At 40.3% G+C, this 22755-nt stretch overlaps 1 protein-coding gene across 1 annotated transcript; it reads left to right on the forward strand.

Annotated features, from left to right (window-relative positions):
- Positions 1–134: 134 nt before the first annotated feature.
- Positions 135–20432, forward strand: RAB32 (RAB32, member RAS oncogene family). Its single transcript, XM_043592552.1, has 3 exons — positions 135–683; positions 14889–15166; positions 19293–20432. Exons 1-3 carry the CDS (start codon positions 434–436, stop codon positions 19440–19442), a joined length of 678 nt encoding a protein of 225 aa, XP_043448487.1. The 5' UTR covers positions 135–433; the 3' UTR covers positions 19443–20432.
- Positions 20433–22755: the final 2323 nt, after the last annotated feature.

Here is a 22755-nt window from a genome sequence, read left to right on the forward strand (position 1 = left end):
CGTTCGCGAGCCGGCTCCGTGGCCTCCGCACTTTTTCAGGCCCACCTCGAACCGCCCAGGGCCAGCAGGGGGCGGCCGGGCTCCGCGCGCCCCTGCGAGGAGGGGACGCCCCGGGAAAGGAAGTTCCCGGCTCCCGCCCGGCCGCCCGCCCAGAGCGCAGGCGGCGGAGGGAAGCGGCCTCCCCTCCGGGTCCTCCCCCGCCGGCCAGTCCCCGGCCCTTTCCCCGCCCCGCTCGGCTGCCGCCGCGGCAGGTTCCGGGTCCTGTGACCCGTCGGGCGGTGGCGCGGGCGCAGGGCGGCCGGCTTCGGGACGTTGCGACGGCCGACGGGGGCTCCGCGGGCGCGCGGGGAAGACGCGGCAGGGCGGCGACCCCGGCGCGGAGCCCGAGCTCGCGGGGGGCAGCCGGCCGGCTGGAGCGGGGCCGGGGGCGCTCATGGCGGGCGGGGCAGCCGGGGACCCGGTCCTGGGGACGGCGGCGGCCGCCGCGCCCGAGACCCGCGAGCACCTCTTCAAGGTGCTGGTCATCGGCGAGCTCGGCGTGGGCAAGACTAGCATCATCAAGCGCTACGTCCACCAGCTCTTCTCCCAGCACTACCGGGCCACCATCGGGGTGGACTTCGCCCTCAAGGTCCTCAACTGGGACAGCCGGACGCTGGTGCGCCTGCAGCTATGGGACATCGCCGGTAAGTGGCGGGCTGCGGCCTCCGTCGAGAGCCGGCGGCTAACTCAGGTAGCCACACGGAAAGGGACGTGGCTGGGTGGACCCCAGTGGGATCACGACAACGGTAAGGGGCAGTAGTAGTTGAAGGGTTTAAAAGCAGGACAAGATCGAGAAATGCGTAAATAAATAACCCTGGTTAGATGCCTCTACTAAGTCTGCAGAAAGCATCTCATTTTTAAGAGATGGAAAGGTGGCCCTCTCCACTCCAACGTGCTCTCTCTCTTTCCCTCCCTCCCCTGACCAGAGGTGAAACAGCCATGGGGGCTTTTCCTGGAGTTTTAACTCTGAATGATGACAAGTTATATACACGAGGAAGAGTGGGAGGAGTGGGGGGGGGGGCAGGGGCCAGCTCCTCTCAACCAGCTTTAACATTTCACAGAGGAGCACAGAAGTTGAATGATTGCCCCCAAGTGACCCTCCTAGATAGTGACACAACCAAGGCTAGCAACCAGGTGCCTTTTCAGAATGTGTTTCATCACCCACCTTGGATCTGAGACCCTTCTTTCTAAGTGAAATTCTATTCTTCAGGTAGGGTGATCTCCTAGGTGAGTCCTTAACAACCCCTGCACCCTGGGGAAGATTTGGGAAAGCTACTCTTGAATCCTGCCTCCCTCCTTAAGCCAAGGCCTAACCCCACTCCTGGCCCTGCCCCACTCCACACCACAATAGATTGTTTCCCTGGCATTTGCTTTCAGTTGACAATTTGGGAGCATAATGCCCCTCTTTGAAGGGGGTGCATATTCTCCTTGCTCTAATTTATGAAAATTTGAGCTCTGTCTGGTGGGGTGGGTGGAGTGTGGGCATTTAAAAAGATGGTGACTTTTGGAAAGTTTAAATATGGAAGTGATAGCAAAAGTTACCCTGTTCAATCATTGCTGGTAAGAAGCTCAGTCTGCAATAGAGAATCTGGATGGGAGAATGTTCAGAGCGAGAGACCATCCTTCACGCTACAGATGCATCAACTGTGGAAGGTATGGTCACCCAGCTGGCAAATGAGTGGGGGGGGACACAGGTCTGTCTGTTAGGCAGTGTTTTTTTCACCAACAGCTTATTACATATGAAAAAGTATTGAAGAATTAACCTATGTATATTAACCTAAATACTCACTTATTCAAGAACAGACTTTTCTGCCTCAGATATGCAAATAAATTTATGTATGTCAGTCCCTCACAGAAAGGAGGATAATCTGCCCTGGGCTCAGCTTTTTTTTTTTTTTTTTTTTTTTTCTTTTTTCCCTTTTGGTTACAGAAAACCAAAAGTTCGTTTGAAAAGTCATCTTTTGAAGTCAGGCTTCTTTTGAAATACTTCCTGCTGTTTCACAGACACTTATGAATAGTAGTATTGCTTCTGGACAAAGTCATAAATTCTAAAGGTTGCCTTACCATGTGATAGTCATTCTGCAGGAATCTTCATTGTCGCTACAGATTTCCGTGAAGATTTTACACCCCTCACCTAGGAGGGTTGTTGACTTTGCCTTATTCTTCTTGTTAAATAATATCATATTTAGCTATTATGATTGGATTTCACTGCAGGTAAATAAAAGATTTTATTGGCACATTTGTGTTTTTAAGCTTCCAGCAAAAATGCTGGTATTTGGAGGCTTGGGAAAGCAAAGTCATGAGTAATTTTCTCCCTGGGTATCACCTCTTATTTTTTTGTCCAGCTGTAACAGACCTATGCAGCCAGGAAAGAGACATAATCAGTCTTGTCAGACTCTGGTACACATTGGCCTAGATGGAATGTGCTTGCACTTTTCCCTAAATGCAAAGGTTGAGCTGTGCGGGGACAGAAAGCAGAATTTTAAGATCTCTAAAAGGGATTCCTGGATGTTCAGTACCATTCAGCAAGTACACACGAGCTGTTAAAAAGATTAGGGGTAAATTAATGAGGTAGTTGAAAATTACTAGTCTCACCTTATCAATAAGATTTCCAGAGAGGGAGTCTTAATATATAAGGAAGTTAACACAGAAATAATTTGGCTTTCACTTGGGGCTTAGGGAGCTACATCATTAACTATGTTTGCTTTGAATATTTGACCTCTTAGTGAATCCTAGCTCATACCATTTGAGTTAAGTGGTCATGATGTAATGAAGCAAACTGAAGGCCACTCCAAAAGTTCCCCATGGCTAAACATATTTGCCTTATGTAGTTACAACATTGAATGATCTTTAATTGTGAAAGTTTAGAAATACTCCTTGATTGCAAAACAGTAGGTAGGGCTGGCCAGTTGATATGACTAACTTAAGGTGTGGCCCTGTGACTAGTTTTTTACTGTTGCGTTAGAGATGAGAAAGATGGTCAAGGAATTTTGTTGGGTCTCTATACTTGGAAACTTTGGCAGGGGTAACAGGGAGGAGTTGGCCAAATGTTTTCCATAAATGTGGCCAGGCAGTTTAAGCTAAACTCTTCAGATTAGGAACCACAGTGATTCTTGGGTACAGGCCTTCCAAATGCTTTCTTATTGCATCAAATGAATGTAGCTACAAAATACCAATGCACCTCAATATAATTTTTGTTTTGGGCAACCGTCTCTTACCCCATACCTGTTTGAAGATGGCTCTTAACACAGGACTGAAATATATACTAAGACACTGAAGTCTTCAGTAAGCTTTTCAAAAAGTTTAATAAATACTACTAAATTAAGAGGTAGCAAGAGATGTCTCTGATCTTCTTTTTGTTGTTGTTACATAAATGAACCCATTTATTATAGGCCAGCAATGTTTTAAATAGTGGTCTCTTGGGGCGCTTGGGTGGCTCAGTCAGTTAAGCATCGAACTCTTGGTTTCGTTCAGGTCATGATCTCATGGTTTGTGAGTTCAGGCCCTACCTGAGGCTCTGTGGAGCCTGCTTGGGATTCTCTCTCTCCCTCTCCCTGCCCCTCCCCTTGTTCCCCCTCAAAATAACTAAATAAACATTTAAAAAAAAAGTAAAAACAAGTTTGTCCATTTAGAACTAATATAATTTAGTCTTCCCGTATTCACTGAAGTGATTGCTTTTGTAGGGGAGGCAAAACTTTATCTCTGCCTTCTTAGAGTTTTCAGCAAAGCCTGAAAATTAAAAAAAGAAAAAAAAAAGAAATCAATCTGAGACAGATTAACAGCAGAAATTTATGTCACCTAAGTTTTACCTGACACAGGAGTCCTCATAAGAAAATGAACACCCAAAGAAGTGACAAAACCTAAGTGCTTTTATACCAGGTTGAACAAAGGGAGAGAATTGTGGGAAAATAACTAAAATATATGGGGAGGCTAAAGGAAAATAAGAGTTATTTTGTATGGTCTGTTTATAGAGAATTCTCCCAGCTTCAATTCCTGTCCGTGGTGATAGGAATGTTTCTTTCCTCCTGGTAGAGAGAGGACGTCTCTCCTGTGGGGGTTTTCTCGTCTGCTTTCAGGAAGAAAAAAGAGAGATTAGAGTACCTTTTGGGCACCTGCTCTTTTTAAAGTCCCTTTAGTTCAAATTAATCCTTATGCCAAAGTGGCGTTTTCTGGGGGCCTGGTCTCTTCTGCCACGCTTCACTTTTTAGGATTAGTATTTCTGTATAAAAATCTGAGTAAAAATCTTCTGTAAAAAAAACTTTGGACCAACGAACCAATCAGGAACATTCTACTCTGAAGTTCATGTAAATAGTATTTACTGAAGTATAAAATGCATGGTTGGAAGACATTATCAATTATATAAACTATACTTAGATTCACTTTTTTTTTTTTTTTTGATCCCCAGCCTAAATTAGAACGTTGATCCTGCTTTTCTTATCCCATTTTCCACAGTGGCAGTCACTGATCACTGTACCTCATGGCCTCTTCTTGTCTTTCATAACTCTCCTTTAACCCTCATGAGCAAGAATCTTAAATATTATCTCCAGTGCTTTCTTGACCTTCAAAGTATCTATTAGTCAAAAATTATTAAAATTCAGTTTTTTTCTAAATATGCAGAAGAAGTGCTCTGAGGAATTAGTCTATAGTTATTTGTAGTCTCCCTCTTCAACACTGAATTTACAATGACTTTCCAATTACTTAATAACTCACTTAAAGGGATTTTTAAAATCTTCCTTATATCTGACTTCCGTACAGTCTTCCTCCTGTCCTTAGCCTTATACAGACTAAAATGCTGTGTTGAATTACAAACAAAACCTACTGTTCCATTTTACATCTCTTTTTAAAAAAATTATTTATTTTAAGAGAGAGAAAGAGAGGGAGGGGAGGAGAGAGAATCCCAAGCAGGCTCCCAGCTGCACGGAGCCCCGATATGGGGCTCTATCCCATGACCCTGGGATTGTCATGACCTGAGCTGAAATCAAGAGTCGGACACTCAACCCACTGAGCCACCTAGGTGCCCCCATTTTATGTCTTTAAATCTTCCTCAGTTTGTGAATCCTGAGACACTTTGGGTGCTCCAGTCTGGATTTTGTATCCCCAATTGCCGAGGCAGACAGTGTAACAACATATTAACATATGCCTATTGCCCTTTTTTTTTTTTTAATATGTTACCATTTTCAGTTGCCTCAATTGGCCCACATAAACTGAAAAGTGCCCAGGTTAGTAGTAGAGGGAGTGGGACATTGATAAAAGTACTAAAGTTTGACTTTTCCCCCATTTTCCTAATCATTCTACTATTTGAGTTGAACTGTATAGGCTTTTAGAGATCCCATAGTCTAAATACAGAGAAGTATAATAACTTGACCAAGGAAACACAGATAATCGATGGCACTATACAAAGACATGTCTTCTGATGCTGAAATATGAAAATAAGCTTTTAATTGTTCAGTGAATTTTTGGTTCACTGGTGTCAAAACACTCCAAAGAATGTCATCTGAGAGTCTAGCAGACTCTTGTCTAAATTAGCAAATGTTCTGGTCATCCGTATAGTAGTGCACATGATTCATATGTTAAACCCCTTTGCAATAATTATCATCTCTTTAATTATCAGTCCAGAATTTCCAGTTATTATACTCTTCTTAATTATAAAACACTGAACTTCCAATGTAGATACTCTTTGGTCGGCTCCATCATTTTTGGAGGGGATTTTGAAAGACTTTCCACACTGGACTTTCTGAAGATAACAGAGCTGTTTTATTGATATACGCTTGTAGAGCACACCTGGAAAAGCAAGGTAATAATTATAGATGTTTGCATGGTCTACTCTGTGATCTCACTGATTAAACCTACAAGCCATGCGTTACTTTCCAGAGGCAGTATTACTTTCAGATATATTATAGGAGAAATTTTATCCATTATGAATTTCTTTTCTTGACCTTCTGATTTTCTTAAGCTTCTGATATGGAAATTTCAGTGATTCGTTCATATTCTATTTTAAAGTGTACCCAAGAGTTTTGTTTTTATCAGGTATGGTAAGGCCAATACACCAGAAGATGATCACCATTGAAAAGATGGTTTGTTACTCATAGATCCCAAGAGGAGGGAGCATCCACCCCATGCAGGACCACATGGGGAAGCCCCAGGGTTGGTCAAGAGGCAGAAGGAGCAAGGGATAAGCATGGGCTAGAGCCTTTATTGTGGTTTTTGCAAGAAGGAATGGCCAAGGCAGTACAGGCAAGCAGAGCAAGCTTAGGATTGGTTAGTTTGACCTATTTCAGTGGGCGTTGGGCTATGGGGGTGGTCCCTATTTGTTTAGTACCTGGCCATGGGTGATTTAGGGCAGGAAGATAGTGACTTAGACTGCAGGAGCCTTAAAAATGCCTGAAAAAAGGGATGGTAAGGATTCCGAATTGGTTGGTTTGCCTATCCAAGATGTGCTTTCAGCAGGTTGTTTGCAGTCTCTCAGAACTAGCTAACCCTGGGAGAGGCAGGCTCTCTGCTGGTCCACAAGGCCCCAAGATATCAAAGAATTATAATATAGAAAAAAAACCCATCATGAATACATACTTCTAGGCATTTGTTAGAAAAGACTGAGAGATAAAGTGCTGTTCCAAAGAAGAAAACTTTGAAGGCCTCAGATTTGTAGTTCAAGAACAGCATATCCTGAAACTAGTGATGATTTCACACTTAACCAACACTTAAGAAGTAGAGAGTGGGCTGGGGCACCTGCATGGCTTAGTTGGTTGAGCATCCGACTCTTGATTTTGGCTCAGGTCATGATCTCATGGTCCTGGGATTGAGTCCCATGTCAGGCTCCGTGCTGAGCGTGGCGCTTGCTTGGGATTCTCTCTCTCTCTCTCTCTCTCTCTCTCTCTCTCACTGTCTCTCTGTCTCTCAAAAATAAAAAAAAAAAAAGGAGAGGGTAGGCTAAGTGAACAAGTTTAGGTTGTGTTTTGGTTGCAGAGATCTGGATGGTGAGAACAGTACAGACATAAATGATAGGGGTTGCAGATTTCTGCAAGATGAGGTAAAAATGCTTTAGAATTCTACTCAGTTGTATTTTCAAAAGTGCTTTTCTCACTTTTTGCAATCAAGGAAGCTAGAAACATGTAATTTCTTCAGTCTTGTTTTGAGAAAGATGGACCACATAAAAATAAATGGACAGTAGGGGTTAGTTTATGGATCTTGGTTGGTCTTTCTAGCTGACACACGGCCTTACATTCTCCTCTTCTGCCTTCTTTCCATTCACTTCTGTCCAGATATTTTCCTTAAGCATCCTCTGTAGTGACTTTTTTTGTTGCTTTTTGAAATTAAGCTAAATACATTGTTCTATTTTAGTGTGATTATATGGAGACTCCTCCATCAGGCTCACCTGCGGCGCTTAAAATGCAGATTCGTTAGGATCAACTGTTTCGATAGATCTGCCTTCCTCTGACACCACTATGCATCGTGATTTTAACAAAGAGGTTAATTCTCTCACCTGGTAAGTCCATGGTTGGGCAGTCCACAGCTGCTGAGCAGAACCTTAAAGTCTCCATGGGCCAAAGCTGACACTGCATCACACAACCATCCCTTCGTCATATCATCATATTCTTTGTCTTTGCGCTCTAGTCAAATATGCATGTCTTGCTGCAAGGGCAGCTGGGAAATCTAGGGCTTCACCCTAGATGACTAGCACTGTGTTCATTTTCTTCATTCTCATTGCCAAGATTAGATATCTTTGAGCCTAGATGACTAGCACTGTGTTCATTTTCTTCATTCTCATTGCCAAGATATCTAGTTACAATAAAGATTCCGTCTTCTAGAGAAGGAAGTAACACACTTTTTTAAAAGAAAGCATTTAGAGTCATTTGGAATATTCTGGAAATATGCCTACAGCAATATGGATAAAAGAGGCTGCCACTAGTATTGGGGTCACTAAAGCACTCAGCAGTGGGGCATTTCTCGTAGCTGCTGTGGTAAAGCCCTAAGAGACTATGAGAAAGGGATTACCTTGTGTAATAGGGCTCTGCTATCCTTAAAGAAAGTCACTGTAGGCTGATGGCACTGCCTTGGGTGTATTCAGAAGTATGGGACATGTGGAACAATGTGTCCTCCAGAAAGTATTTGGCTAACAGATTGGACAGCACATCAGATAACAAATCAACCTGGGCAATTTGAGTAATTCTGTCTCCCCGGGATTTTATTTTCTCATCTGTAAAATAGGAGAGGTTGGATTAGGTGATGTGAGGTGGCATCTGGCAGTTACAATGTTGTCCATTTAAGTGTTGGTCAGGAAGGCATGAAAGTGGTCCTTCCCCCCCCCCCCCCCCCCCCCCATTAAGAAATGACTACAACACCAGTTAAGGAAGATGGTGTTGCTGATTCCCTGTCACACTCTTTGAGCTACTTCTACAGATCTCGTGACAGGAAGATCTCCCAGGTCGTGCTGAATTTTTATATTGCCATAAGCTTTAACTCTACACACACACACACACACCCCATGAAACAAAACTCATGCATCTGTCTTTGTATTTAATAACTGCAGACTTCTCTACCCCATCCTCTCCTGTCCTATGATACAACCCAGGGGCACTCAGCATAGTGGGAATTTCCTGCATTTTATTTATGCATTTGTGGAAAGTAGGATCGAGAACAATAAAATTTTCTTGGACTGAACTTAGAATGGTTGATTGACTACTTCCCAGGGAGCATTCTTTATATTTCTTGTCTAAAATTAAGGAAAAAAAAAAAAAAGTCCAAGATTCTACAGAATTCCAGTTTAATTCTAATGTAAATGTGAAAGTCTGCCCTGTTGGTAGGTTTGGTCCTTACCCCTTTTTTAAACTTAGAAAGGGCTAACTCCTCAAGTGTTGTGAAAGGTAAGTACTAGAATGCATCATTCCCATGAGAAAGACTCAGCACTGCTGGAGATTGTATCTAGAGATTAAATACCTGAATCTGTTTAGTCCGTTGATGGTGAGCCTGGCTCTGACTAGGGTGACTGCTGGTGGGTTTTGGGCATTGCTGCATCTACAGTATAGAGACAAAGGAATAAAGACAACTGATTTTCATGACAGGTAAGCATTTGAATGGCATTTCTTGATAACGTGTCTTTCAGAACTACTAAGATTAGCTTACGTACCTCAATGAAGAGCATCCCTTCGTTTGATACCATGATATACTTTTCATATCTCTGATGACACCTAACACCCTGTGGTGCAGTTTGTCTATTTCCTCAAATAGATTGTGAGCTCCTCAGGAGAGGAAATCATATTGATTGTTCCATGCTGTTCACCAGTATCTAGCACAGTGCCTGATACATGCAAGGAACTTAATGCACGTTTTTGAGTGGAGATCAAATCTAGACACGATTTGGGGGCTGTATTAGTCAGGATAGATTAGGTTATGTTGGAGTTCCAACCACATTAAAAACGTCAATGGCTTAAAATAATTATTCCTCACTCTTTCTTCATGCCCACGGTGAGGGCAGAGGTTGGGGCAGTGGTAGAGATGTGAAGGCATTTTTCATTGAAACTACCTGAAGACTCAGACTAATGGAGGCTCTACCATCTCATGATACTCTCCTCTCAAAATTAGGGTTCGAGCCTGCTGCAGCAGGACAGGGACACTGTCAGCCAAGTGATTCTGCTTAAAAGTGACACTTCTGTTCACCTTTCATTGGCCAAGACGAGTTCATAGCCACTCCTGACTCAGTGGGGGCAGAAGAGTGTGATCCTTCACACACTTAGAAATGGAGGAGAATGGAATATTCATGAACATTAGTTTTGTTTTCCACTGTGGTTCTTTCTTTTAGACAATAACAAGAGAATAGATAAAATTACCCAAGGAGAAATAATAACGAAGTTATAGGATGCAGCTCTTACTCTAGTGGCAAACTTTATGTTATTTTCCGGTTTAACGACTGGAAGAGCTTGATATATCCATGTATTTAAACCTTTGAAACCAAAATAGTTAAATCTAGGTTTTGCCTTGTTAGGTTTTTTGGGAGAACAACTCTCAATTTCATGTTAAGATTATTATTTTAAATGAATTCATTGTCTCTTTATTCTCTAATTAAAGACTTTTTTTTTTAAATTCATCTATTTTGAGAGAGAGAGAAGGAGAAAGAGAGAACCCAAGCAGGCTCCATACTGCCAGCGTGGAGCCCAATGTAGGACTCAATGTGGGATTAGAACTCACGAACTGTGAGATCATGACCTGAGCGAAAACCGAGTCAGACACTTAACTGAGCCACCCAGACGCCCCTATTTTCTAATTAAATATTACATATTTTAGAAATTTGTGCTTTTTAGGTTTTTTGACCAGTTCAAGAGTATCTCTGAAGCACTAATGGATTACTTCAGAATTTTTCAGAATTACTTCAGAATTAAAAAGATAATGAACTCAGTAAAATAGGAAGTATATTTCACTATTCTGTTGGAAAGTAAGCAATTTCCCTAAATGCATGGCTTGGCCTTTTCATGCTGGATTATTTATATTTGATCCCCATTGCTGTCTGGATTCAGTGATTGAAGAATCTTTAGCAAATCATTATAACATTAAAGTTATCGCACAGAAACCTAAAACATCAGAAGGAAGAGCTGGGAGGGCTTAGAAGATCCCTAAAATCCTCTAAAGACACATGACTTACTGAGGCCGACAGAGTTACTTGCCTAGGATTGCTTGACCTTTGGGTGCTTGGTATTTAAATTTTGTTTTTAATGTTTATTCATTTTTTGAGGGACAGAGCATGAGCAGGAGAGGAGCAGAGAGAGAGGGAAACACAGAATCCAAAGCAGGCTCCAGACTCTGAGCTGTCAGCACAGACCCCAGTGTGGAGCTTGAACCTACAAACTGTGAGATCACAACCTGAGCCAAAGTTGGATGTTTACTTAACTGACTGAAGCGTCCCTGGGTGCTTGGTATTTTGATTCTCTAGTACATTTGTACTTTCCTCAAGTTCATTTTCCTCTGCCAACTGTTTTCACCACTACAGTTTACAGCATATAACTAGCTAATAGTTAAAGGTTTTGCTATGTTTAATTGTACCATTTTAAAAAGGATACTTAGGCTTTCATCATGTAATACATTTATTGAGCACTTAATACTAGCTAACATTTACACAGTGCTTACCATGAGCCTGACATTTTACTTTTTTGAACTTAAAGTATAATTTACATACACAGATCTTAAGTCCTTCATGAATTTTTATATACCAGTGTCAGTTCAAGGTATAGACTATCCCCTAACCCTCTAGAATAGAAGTAGCAAATACTTTAGGTTTTATGGGCCATTTACTCTTTGTTGCGACTACTCAACTCTGCCATTGTAGAATGAAAACCGATGAAGAAACCGATAAACGGATGAAGGTGATAGTATTCCAGTAAAACTTTATTTAGCGAGGTTTGACCATGAATTATAGTTTGTTGTACTCTTCCCTAAAAGACTCTCAGGCAGACATTTTGCATTAAACCTTCCCAGTGACCATCTGTAGGTATTATTTTTTTATAGCTTTATTATACCTAATCGACAATACAACAAACTGTACAATTTGATGTTTGACATGTAAACAGTAGTGAAACATCACTATGATCAAGATTGCAAAAGTATTTCCGAACCTGTCTCACTGCCTTGCCCAAGATAATCACTGATGGGCTTCCTCTTACTAAGTCACTATAGTTTTTATTTTTAAGGATTTGATATAAATGCATTCATATAGTATTACCTATTCCCTCTCTGGTCTAGTTTCTTTCACTTAGCTTAATTATTTTGAGATTCATCTATTTTGTTATTTTCATCCATAATCTATTCCTTTCCTTTCTGTTGTTATATTCCATTGTATGAATATACCATATTTTATTGATTACCATTTTCGACTATTAAAAATAAAGCACCTATGAGCATTCATGAACATGACTTTGTGTAGACATGTGCTTTCATTTTGTTTGAGCAAATACCTAGGAGTAGAATGTGTTGGTTGTATGGTAGGTATATGTTTAAATTTTGAAGAAACTGTCAAATCGTTTCCCAAATGGATGTACTATTCTAGATTCTTATTCTTACCAGTAGTAAGTAAGAGTTCTGATTGCTCCATTTCTTCACCAATACTTGGTAAAACCAGACTTTTTATTTTAGCCATTCTCATAGGCATGAAGGGGAAGCTGGTTATGATTTAAAAATTTATTTTTCTTTTTAATTTTTTAGAGAGAGCATGAGCAGAGACGAGGGGCGGGGAGAGAGAGACAGAGAAAATCTTAAGCAGACTATATGTTTAGCACCGAACCTGGTATGGGGCTCAATCCCACAACCCTGAGCTGAAATCAAGAGTCAGATGCTCAACCAACTGAGCCACCCAGGCACCCTAGTTGTGATTGAAATTTGCATTTCTCCAGTAATTAATGATGCTAGGCATCTTTTCCTTTGCTTGTCATTGTATGCATTCTTTGATAAAGCATCTGTTCCAGTCTTTTGCTTACTTTATTAATTAGATTTTTTATCTTCTTACTCTGGAGTTTGGAGGGTATAAGTCCTTTACCAGATAGAGGGTTTGCATTTTTTTCTCCCAGTTTGTACTTTTCATTTGCTTAATAGCATAATTGACACTATTTTGAATTGCCATATAGTGTGGTTTTTAGAAAGCACACTCTGAGACTATCAGAGAGTTTTGAATACTAACCTTGGAACCTAGGGAATGTAACCTGATTATTTCTTTTTTTTCTTTTAAAGATTTTTTTTTTAATGTTTATTTATTTTTGAGAGACAGAACATGAGTGGGGGAGGAGCAGAGAGGGAGACACAGAATCCAAAGCAGGCTTCAACCAGGCTCTGAGCTGTCAGCACAGAGCCCGATGCGGGGCTCGAACTCATGAACTGTGAGATCATGACGTGAGCCAAGTCAGACGCTTAACCGACTGAGCCACCCAGGTGCGCCAGTAACCTGATATTTCTAATCCACAGGTCCATCTCGAAAATTCCTTGTCATAATACATTTCTAATTTTCTTATATTTTATCAGAAAGTTTATGTGAATACAAATTTGTATATGACTTAGTATGATTGGTTGAAAGAAATCTTTTTAGGGATTTATAGATGATTCAGTAAACAAAGCAACACTCACTAAAGCTTAATCGTTCTTTATTACTTCTGGATTTCTATACTTTTACTAGTTTGGCACCCTACCCTCTTTTCTAAATTGAAGGGATAGTTCTAAAGAGTACTTTCTTCTAATATGAAATAATCATGTAATCTGGACTATCTTAATGAGGCTAATTTCCTTTTTTGCCATAGTCATTTTATATTTAATAATTAAATTTTATAAAAACAAAAATTGGCAGTATGTGTTCTCTAGTTAAAATTGAACTCAGAACCACTTTAATGCATCTACATAGTCGTTTTGCAGATTAGTGATATTGACTTTGATCAGTTGGTATATCCTCTGTGAACATGCTGTGTGTAGTTATGAAGTACAAGTTTAAGGAAAAGGTACAATGTTAATTTCTTATAATTGTCAGCATTGTGATCCAGTAACTATATAGTTGGCTGGGCAGATTTACATTACCAGTAAAATATAAATATGATAGTGGGGTTTCATATGTGACTGTTATAATAAAGTTCAGACATCTGAACTGTCATAGTACAACTTCAGGTAAGCCCATATGAGGAGTTACGACAAACCACAAATGAACTTCAGGTTTTTCCATTTAAGCTTGCCTATAGTGTTCTTTTCCCATTATTTCATTAAGCAATATCTAACATTGTATGATGCTCTAGTAGAATTTGGAGGAGAAAGAAAATATTTTTTGTGGGCAGCTTTGCATTTGTTACTATCAACGAAATGTAGATAGAGTGTTTTTTCATCATATGTTTTAACAGGAAAGTGTCCTGTCAGCTTTGTTTTTATCATTGATCAGAGTTTCACATCTTCGATTTACATTGATTGCCAGTCATATTTCCTTAGTACTCTAGTCAGTAACTCGACAGACGGAAGGTAAATGCCTTAGAAGTCAGAGTAACTGTAAGATAGTTCAGAATGGCTGGCAACAGGGGTGCATGGGACTCAGAAGACCTGGGTTCTAGTGCTGTCTTAGTCAGTGCCACTGTAATCCTGGCCAAGCAGCTCTTTGTGTGGTTTTTCATCTGTTAGATGAAGATAAGGGTCCTTCCTATGTCAAAGAACAGTGTGATACCAGACGGAAAGAGAACGCTTTGCAAAGTCCATGTGGTATGCGAAGCAGTAGGATTTTCCCCAAACTATTGAACACGGTAAGTTATTTTAAAAGTCTGATATTTGAAGAACTCTGCAGTTGGTCCTTCTTTCAATCACACAGATAATTGTGCCACTTTTTGCTAGTAGGTTTGCACGCGTCTGCCTTCTTAGAAGACAGCAATCTTGCAAGCAGCGTCCAAAGCGGGTACAGCCTAGAGACAGGGACGAAAGATGAACTCCTTTATCTCTTATCCAGTCTTAGTCTTTTCGACTGCGTTTTACCCACCATACTTATCTTCTTCGTGCAAGCTTCATTTTCTTCTGTTCTGTCTCTTCTCCCCTCCGCTCCCGGCTTTCTTTTTCCCTTTAGCCTTTCTCTTAGACTGGGGAAATGCAGAAGGAAATGCTGGTCTCTGTAGATTCAACCACCGTCATCTGGATGTTTATGGAGCATATGTTGTACATTCACAGAACACAACCCTAGTTAGTTCCGTACTGAGACCACACGATCGGCCACATGGGTCTGTGCATCCCACCAGTTTCTTTGCTATGGAATGGGAAACCCGTGTTTACAGCACTGTTCTAGAGTCAGAGGCCTTATATCTAAATATAGACTCAGTCTGAATTATGAGTTCTTAATCTCTTTTTATATTTACTTCTAGGGCAGGAGCGGTTTGGCAACATGACCCGAGTATACTACAAAGAAGCTGTTGGTGCTTTTGTAGTCTTTGATATATCGAGAGGTTCCACGTTTGAGGCCGTCTTAAAATGGAAAAGTGATCTGGATAGTAAAGTCCATCTTCCAAATGGCAGCCCTATTCCTGCTGTCCTCTTAGCTAATAAATGTGACCAGAAAAAGGATGGTGGCCAGAATCCTTCCCAGTTGGACCAGTTCTGCAAAGAACATGGTTTCACTGGATGGTTTGAAACCTCGGCAAAGGTGAGGTCTGCTTCGTGTTTGTATCTGCTCTGCTCTTAAGTCCTAAATCTGAGCTATAGCTATAAAACATTTAGACAGGTTTATGTGAGTGGGTTTTGGGAGCCTAATAAAAAGCAAAACATAGCATGGATATGTTATAGTTTCCTTCAGTGGGCAGCAGAAATGCTTTCAAAATTGGCTAGTGGGGAGGTGACTAGAAGGGCAGGTTTTCCATCAGAGTAAAAATTAGCTGTTATTTAGAATAAAGAACAATGACATTCTCTGAGTTTGAGCCTTTAAATGGAGCACTTCTGCAACTGGAGTTTATGGGGGATTTAGGGATCTTGTCAAGCACAAGGATTTTTTAATTTTTACTGAAGGCTTGACAAAATATAGGGACAGAGATGACCCTGGCGAATATGTGGGTCACGTGCAGTACTAACAAAAATGGACCAGAAACTGTCAGAGCGACAATGTATTCAGGTGATGTTTGAAGAGTTTCAGATTAATTGTGTATGAAAGAATTTGAACAAGAGGCAAGTGTCAACATTTGTGACATGCTTCTTCATGAATAGCGGAGTGAGAATTCTTTCTTTCACCGATTATGGGATAAATATTTTTTGAAGAGAAACAAGAACACTTAAGTCAGCTGTTAAAAATCTTACCAGTCTAGATACACAAGAGAGCAAAGGTGGAATTCACAGGCACAAAGTATTGGTGGGGAGAGAACTTGTTTATGCACATTGGGAATTTCACATTAGAGGTCAAATAACAATTGGACTTACATAAGAATGGTGAAATGTTTGAGAAATTCTCAATGACAAACAAGATCCGAAACCAGAAGACTGGCGTATCTTAACACAGTCCCAGCATTTGGAATGCCTTCTGTGGATTTCTTGCAGACGTTTTTTTGTTTTTTGTTTTTAAAAGAATTTTTCCGCTTAGGTAACAAATGTGACTGGATTTATCTACTGGTCTGAGTACCTGCTTACCACTAGGTTACTTTTAGCTTTATCAGAAGCCCACCCTCATCGCAGAAGACCATTGGGTGCCACCGACAATCAGAATAATGAAAGGAAAGCTATTGAGTGATGTTGGGGTCATTGGCAGAACTAGTGTCCGCTGGAGGCAGAGGTTTTTACTCCTAAGCTAAAGGCTGTCTGTTGAAAGAAAGACATTCCAGAATCTTAAAATTTCGTTTCATGAGTAAAAAGCAGCAGCAGCAGAAAGCTGCAGTGCAGGGGTGGGTGCGGCAAGAGCACTTAGCCAGGCAGGACGGGAGAAATGGCAGAAGGGGGAGGCTGCTCCTGGAGGCCCTTGTCCTGGAACCCGTCCCCCTTCCTGCGGCGTGTCTGTTGGGTAATTTGCTTTATTTCCCAGCTTTGTTGGGAAATAATTAGTGGTATGTGTAATGTTTATTAGAGCATGAGATTTGTTGGAAGGGATGGCACGTATTACAGATAAAATTTCTTCTCTAAGTTTTATGTGAATTAATCACTCAGGTAATAAATCCAAATTTGTCCCCAGAGTCTAGATGGGAGATTCACAAATGATAGTGTCATGTGGCCTGCAGCTTGAGACTGTGCAAGTCATCAGCTTTGTTAAATTTATAGACGGCGTTACATGTGGAGGTGAGAAGGGACACACTGGTTAGCAGTAGAAGTGTCAGATATGTCCTCTGCTTTCCTACAAATATATTAGCAACACCTTCTGCAGAATTTCCTTAGTAGTAAACCAGGAATGGCCCAAGAGAATAACAGTAGCATAAAATTTAGGTTAAAAATTTTAGGCAAGCCTTAAAAGTACTGCCCACATGTCACTAATGTCTGTATTTCTGAGCCGGCCGGCGCTAACTTCACATCTGATTCCTGCTTGAATCCCAGTGATCTGAATTTTAATGGGAACACAGCCAAAAGACAGTTTTGAATTTGTGAACTTCATCTTTTCACCTTTATGACAAACAATGGATTTGTAGTATGAAAATGTGTGACTAATTACAATATGGGAATTTCTGTTCCTAGTCAATTGCTGCTAAATGCAGTTAGAGAGTGTTGTAGTTCTTTGGGATAATGGGAAGGGTGGGGACCGAGTGACAGTTAGACATTCGGAGATCAGTACTTTAATTAAAGAAAACTTGTGTTGATGCTGGAAAAGATACCTGAATAAATAGCACAGGTCTTACAGGTTTCTCACTGTCTGAGAAAATTATAGCAAATAAGGAAGAAAGCTGGAATGAACCTCATGTTGTTAGACTGAAATTGGAGAGATCAGTATGAACTTAATGTTTCATATGTACATATAAATATATATATATATATGTTTGTGTATATATGTGTTTGTATATATACACATTTGCATAAACAGAGATAAATGTAGAAATAGATGTCTACAGGTCTGTGGATGCATATATATATATATATATATATATATATATATATATACATACATATATATATATATTGATTACCTCTCTCTGCTCAGAGGGCTTAGGAGCAATGATACCACAGATCCAGTGAGCTTACTGGTCCCCAGAATTTGTTTTTTAAATACTGTTCTCCTGTAAAAAGAACAGGGGTTTTGTGGAGAAATGATTGATTCCAGGACTAGTGGGACAAATAAAGATGCGCCAGAGATATTTTGCGGAGCCAGAAACTAAGGGAGCACAAAATGATGGAGAGGTGTCAAAAAGAAACAGAACCGTACTTACAGAAGCTCCAAAAATGTAACACAGTTTGAGGAATGAAGTAAATAACTATTGTAATGGATCTAATCTGTGGAATAAAATAATAATCCATGACATGAATAAACCAATTAATAAGTAAGGGAGAAGAGAAAACTTTAACTGATGGTAGAATTCTAACTAATATATGTAGAAGGAATGATGGAAATAGAAAGTCACCTTTAATCACCATGGTAGTAAATGTTTCAGGGAAAAATTAATTAATGGTAAAGTTAATGGGTAAAACTGGTTAAAAAAAAACAAACAAACAGGTGATTTATATATTGGAACTTACTAAGGGCAAAGGATAAATAGTAATTGTTCAGTGGAGAAGCCTGGCAGACGTGACTCTAAGCAAGTGCCTCCTTGTACACTGAGAAGGACACATCCCTTCTTCTGCCAATAATGCATAACTTGAGTTTAATGATACGAAACACCAAACAAGCCCAGACTAAGGGATATTTTCTGGCCAGTACTCTACAAGAGTGTCAAAGTCGTGGAAGGGAAGGTGACTGAAAAACTGTCCCAGGTTAAAGGAGACCAAGGAGACATGAGCACGAAATACAGATGGTCACCTGGATGGCAAATAGGACATTGGGACGATGGTAAAATTTGAATAAGGCTCATAATTAATGCCCACACTATTATCTAATTTCCTGGTTTTATCTGAAAATCTGGATTTCCAAGCTGTTAATATTTTAGGAAGATGAGTGAAGGGTATGTAGGAATTTTTACTATTTTTGCAATGGTTTTGTAAACCTGAAATTATTTAAAAATGAAGTTAAGTACTTAAATAAAATAAGCCCAGATTTTGCTCTGTGTTGTTACTCGTGTAGTGAGTGACAGCTAATAAATCTGTCGCACAAATGTTGTGATAGCTTGTGACTCATTAGAATATTTTTAATGGCCGTTGCACCCACCACATTGTTTCAGGTTAATTTACACATGACAATTAAAAGTAATAATCTGCACTCAGAGATGGGGGACGACATAATGCGTTTATCATATTTTAATGTGGTATGAGCCCGTTGACATTCTTCTTTATAATGTGTCCTGAACAATTGACTTAGATGTTCTAGGGCAGAAGGTTTTCATCTTAGTGCCTTCATTTATGTGAGTGGGAGCCCATTGTGGGAATGAAGATTCCTTTTCAACCATTGAGATAGTTCATTGAATCTCAGCGGCAAGAAGTTTGAAACAGGAGCATCAGAAAGGGCGATCATTTGTGAAAAGAAAGAGTTCCCTAGCCACGTTATACTCAATGGCATTAAACTCTTAGGGTTTAACCCTTTAGTACGGGAGAAGATGGTAGCTCGTGTGTTAGAATGTCCCCTCTGACAAACTCGGCCAGTCCCGTTAATACTCTTAATGCTTACTTCCAAGCATTAATCTGAAGAATTCATCGTGTTCGTCATTTCTGCATTACAGGATAATATAAACATAGATGAAGCCGCCCGGTTCCTAGTGGAGAATATTCTCGCAAACCACCAAAGCTTTCCTAGTGAAGAAAACAACGAGGACAAAATTAAACTGGATCAGGAGACCTTGAGAGCAGAGGGCAAGTCCCAATGTTGCTGACATGGCTTCTGCTTCTGGCCTGTGTGCAGAGTGCAGCCTGACCGGGCTGGATCCAAGCCCGAGAATGGATAAGGGGGCGGCTGTGCTGCTCTGTGAGTCTTCACAGGGCTGCACTTCACACGAATGCTCCGGTTTTTCTTCAGGTTGTGTAGATCTTTCTCCTTGTACAGAATGGCCGTGGTGGCACCCCCAGGGAGCCTACGCTGACACGGGGCGTGTGGTAAAGTGGTTCTGCCCGCGACCCCACACTTTAACGCAGGCACACTTAGGCCTCTAGGGTGGTCACCATGAATTCAGGATAATGTTTACGTCCTCTTTAACATTTTTTAAAAATGATGGTCCTCAGGATTTGGTAAGATTTTCAAGTTGTGCCTTTTAGTGGAAGCACTGGGGTGGTCATGAAACCTGACCTGAGGTCTTCCAGTAATCTTATGGGCCTGTGTTTTTATCTCCACATTATGTTCTCTCCAGGGAGGCTGCCATCTCTGTTAGTCACAGAAGGCTGTTTTGCCGTTCTTTTCCTACTTAAAACTTTGATACTTCTATAAAATTGTTATCATCACACGTTATGTCATTAGTCCTGGCCAGCGTGGTGTGCCCTTGCTAACAACGCAGGTGCACTGGTGTCCTGGCTTCTGGTTGCTGCCAGTTGGAAACAATATAAATGAACATTCCCGCTTTCCTCTTCCTCCCGTGTGTTTATTTTTGTACCTGAGAGCCTGGCTGCTATTGCTGTTGGAGTTCTCTCTAACTGGAGCTAGTCTTTTCAAATCTGTATTAGTAACGGTAACAGAGAAGCTACTTGAAAGCACATACAATTAAATCTGAGATTCTCTAAGTAGGAATTGTGAAGGAAACTAGGTCATGCGTAGTTTGTATGTAAAGTTTTGGACATTTAAAGTAAAACACATGAGAAACTTAGGACAGCCTCGTAATATTTGTATTACCATTTAACCCAGTTAAGGAAAAGAATAAATATTATGACTGAAACCTCTTTTGTTTTCTTTAACTAATGTGGTTCTAGAAAGGTAAATGGGGTATACTTTTCCGCCTTAGAAAACTTCGTGTCTGCTCACATTTTCCTGTTGTTTTTAAGGGAGTTGATACCTTCTGAAAGGTCCAACTTACTTTTCCAAGGAATTTTAAAGGTGTTTGTGCCATAATCCAATGCTAATGCAAATGAGGCATTGACCAAATTGTCTTATACATTATTATGAACATGGGATAGGAAAAGATCCATGTATTTATTGAGAGCAGGAAATAAAAAATCAGCAAGAATTGCCTTTGCTCTGACAGGTGTATTCTGGGAATAAATAGTTGACATGGGCCATAAAACATAGCTTGCTCTTCTCATTAAGTCTAAGTTTTGCTTAGGAATCACAAAGGTGTTTATATGTTCTGCACTTAAGTCAATAAGCTCTTTGATCTTTTGAGACATGTATTCTATATAGAATCAGATTTTCCAAAGTTAAGGAATATAAAGAACACCCTTATTTAAATATTACTTCTCATATAGTTAATACAGTCCCTCTTAATTTTTAAAAAGGTATTGCATTAAATCTTTCTAAGAAACCTATGTGTCTAAAATGTTTAAATTTTTTTTTTTTAACGTTTATTTATTTTTGAGACCGAGAGAGAGCATGAACGGGGGAGGGTCAGAGAGAGAGGGAGACACAGAATCCGAAACAGGCTCCAGGCTCTGAGCAGTCAGCACAGAGCCCGATGCGGGGCTCGAACTCACAGACTGCGAGATCGTGACCTGAGCCGAAGTCCGATGCTCAACCGACTGAGCCACCCAGGTGCCCCGTGTCTAAAATGTTTAAACCTATACTCTGTACTCTAAAATGTTTTCTGGTCTCAATACAAAGTACAACTTCTTAATTTTTCTTTAATTCCAAAGTCCAATAATGTAAGTAGTATGAAAAGTTGGTGCCAGACCTAAACATTAGAAATATAAAGTTCACAGGGCACCTGGGTGGCTCAGTCGGTTAAGCGTCCGACTTTGGCTCAGGTCATGATCTCGTGGTTTGTGAGTTCCAGCCCCGGGTCGGGCTCTGTGCTGACAGCTCAGAGCCTGGAGCCTGCTTTGGATTCTGTGTCTCCTCCTCTCTCTGCCCCTCCCCTGTTCATGCTCTCTCTCTCTCTGTCTCTAAATAATAAATAAACGTTAAAAAAAAAAAAATGTAAAACTCATTCTGGATGATGGCTGAAAGCAACAAGTCTTGGAATTTTCTTTTTTTACATATTGATTTTCATTTGTATAAGGTATTCATCCTGTTTAAATTGAGCAGTGGATTGAAAATCAGGAGTATTGGGCTTTCTCTGTCGTATTTGTTTTCTTAGGATAATTTTAAGGATTGAGAGTACCTTACATAATGGTTTCTTGATAGACACTCAGGGTTCCATATGTTGTGTGTGACAATGTATTCTATTTATCATTTTTTACATTTTAGAAGTAAAACTGAGGATTTCACTTTACTCCTAAATTCTCACTGCAATTTGTTTTTGTAACGTGAACATAAAATTTGAATTTAAGGTTAGCTACATAAATGGCCAAAGGAAAGAAGAGAATATTTTGATTACCTTATTCACTTAATTGCTTAGTGAAAATTCCTGAACCTTCAGACTTATTTAAATAGTTTTCTTTTTAAATAATAAAACGTTATTGAGATTGAAATCTATAGCATTACCTAAAACATGAACATTTTAAAAATACAGCACTTTTATTTCCATTTATACGTCAGTATTATTAAAAAGTCTGCACACCTGGAGCACCTGGGTGGCTCAGGAGGTTAAGCATCTGACTTTGGCTCAGGTCGTGATCTCAAGGCCGGTGAGTCCGAGCCCCGCGTTGGGCTCTGCTGACAGCTCAGAGCCTGGAACCTGCTTCGGATGCTGTGTCTCCCTCTCTCTCTGTCCCTCCCGTGCTCATGCTGTATCTCTCTCAAAAATAAATAAACATTAAAAAAATTTTAAATAAGAAAAATAAATGTATTAAGAATTTAAATGCTGTGTGAGCCATTCAGAAAAGTAAATACCAAGTTCCTAATTGTAATTCCTGATAGTAAGAATTGTGGATGTCAGTTAAGGCTGACTTGAGCTTTTTAGATAATGTCTACATTTTTATGGTGCAATTCATTTTCCTGCAGTCAGTATGTTTCTTACCCTAACACTGAAATCAAGGAACATTCCCATTTGGAACACAATACTTTAAAAGATAATAAGGGCGCCTGGGTAGCTCAGTCGGTTAAGAATCAGACTTTTGATTTCAGCTCAGGTCATGATCTGAGTCATGATCTTTTGCTCCACCCTG

This window comes from Prionailurus bengalensis, chromosome B2, assembly GCF_016509475.1.
Source record: "Prionailurus bengalensis isolate Pbe53 chromosome B2, Fcat_Pben_1.1_paternal_pri, whole genome shotgun sequence".
Taxonomy (NCBI): domain Eukaryota; kingdom Metazoa; phylum Chordata; class Mammalia; order Carnivora; family Felidae; genus Prionailurus; species Prionailurus bengalensis.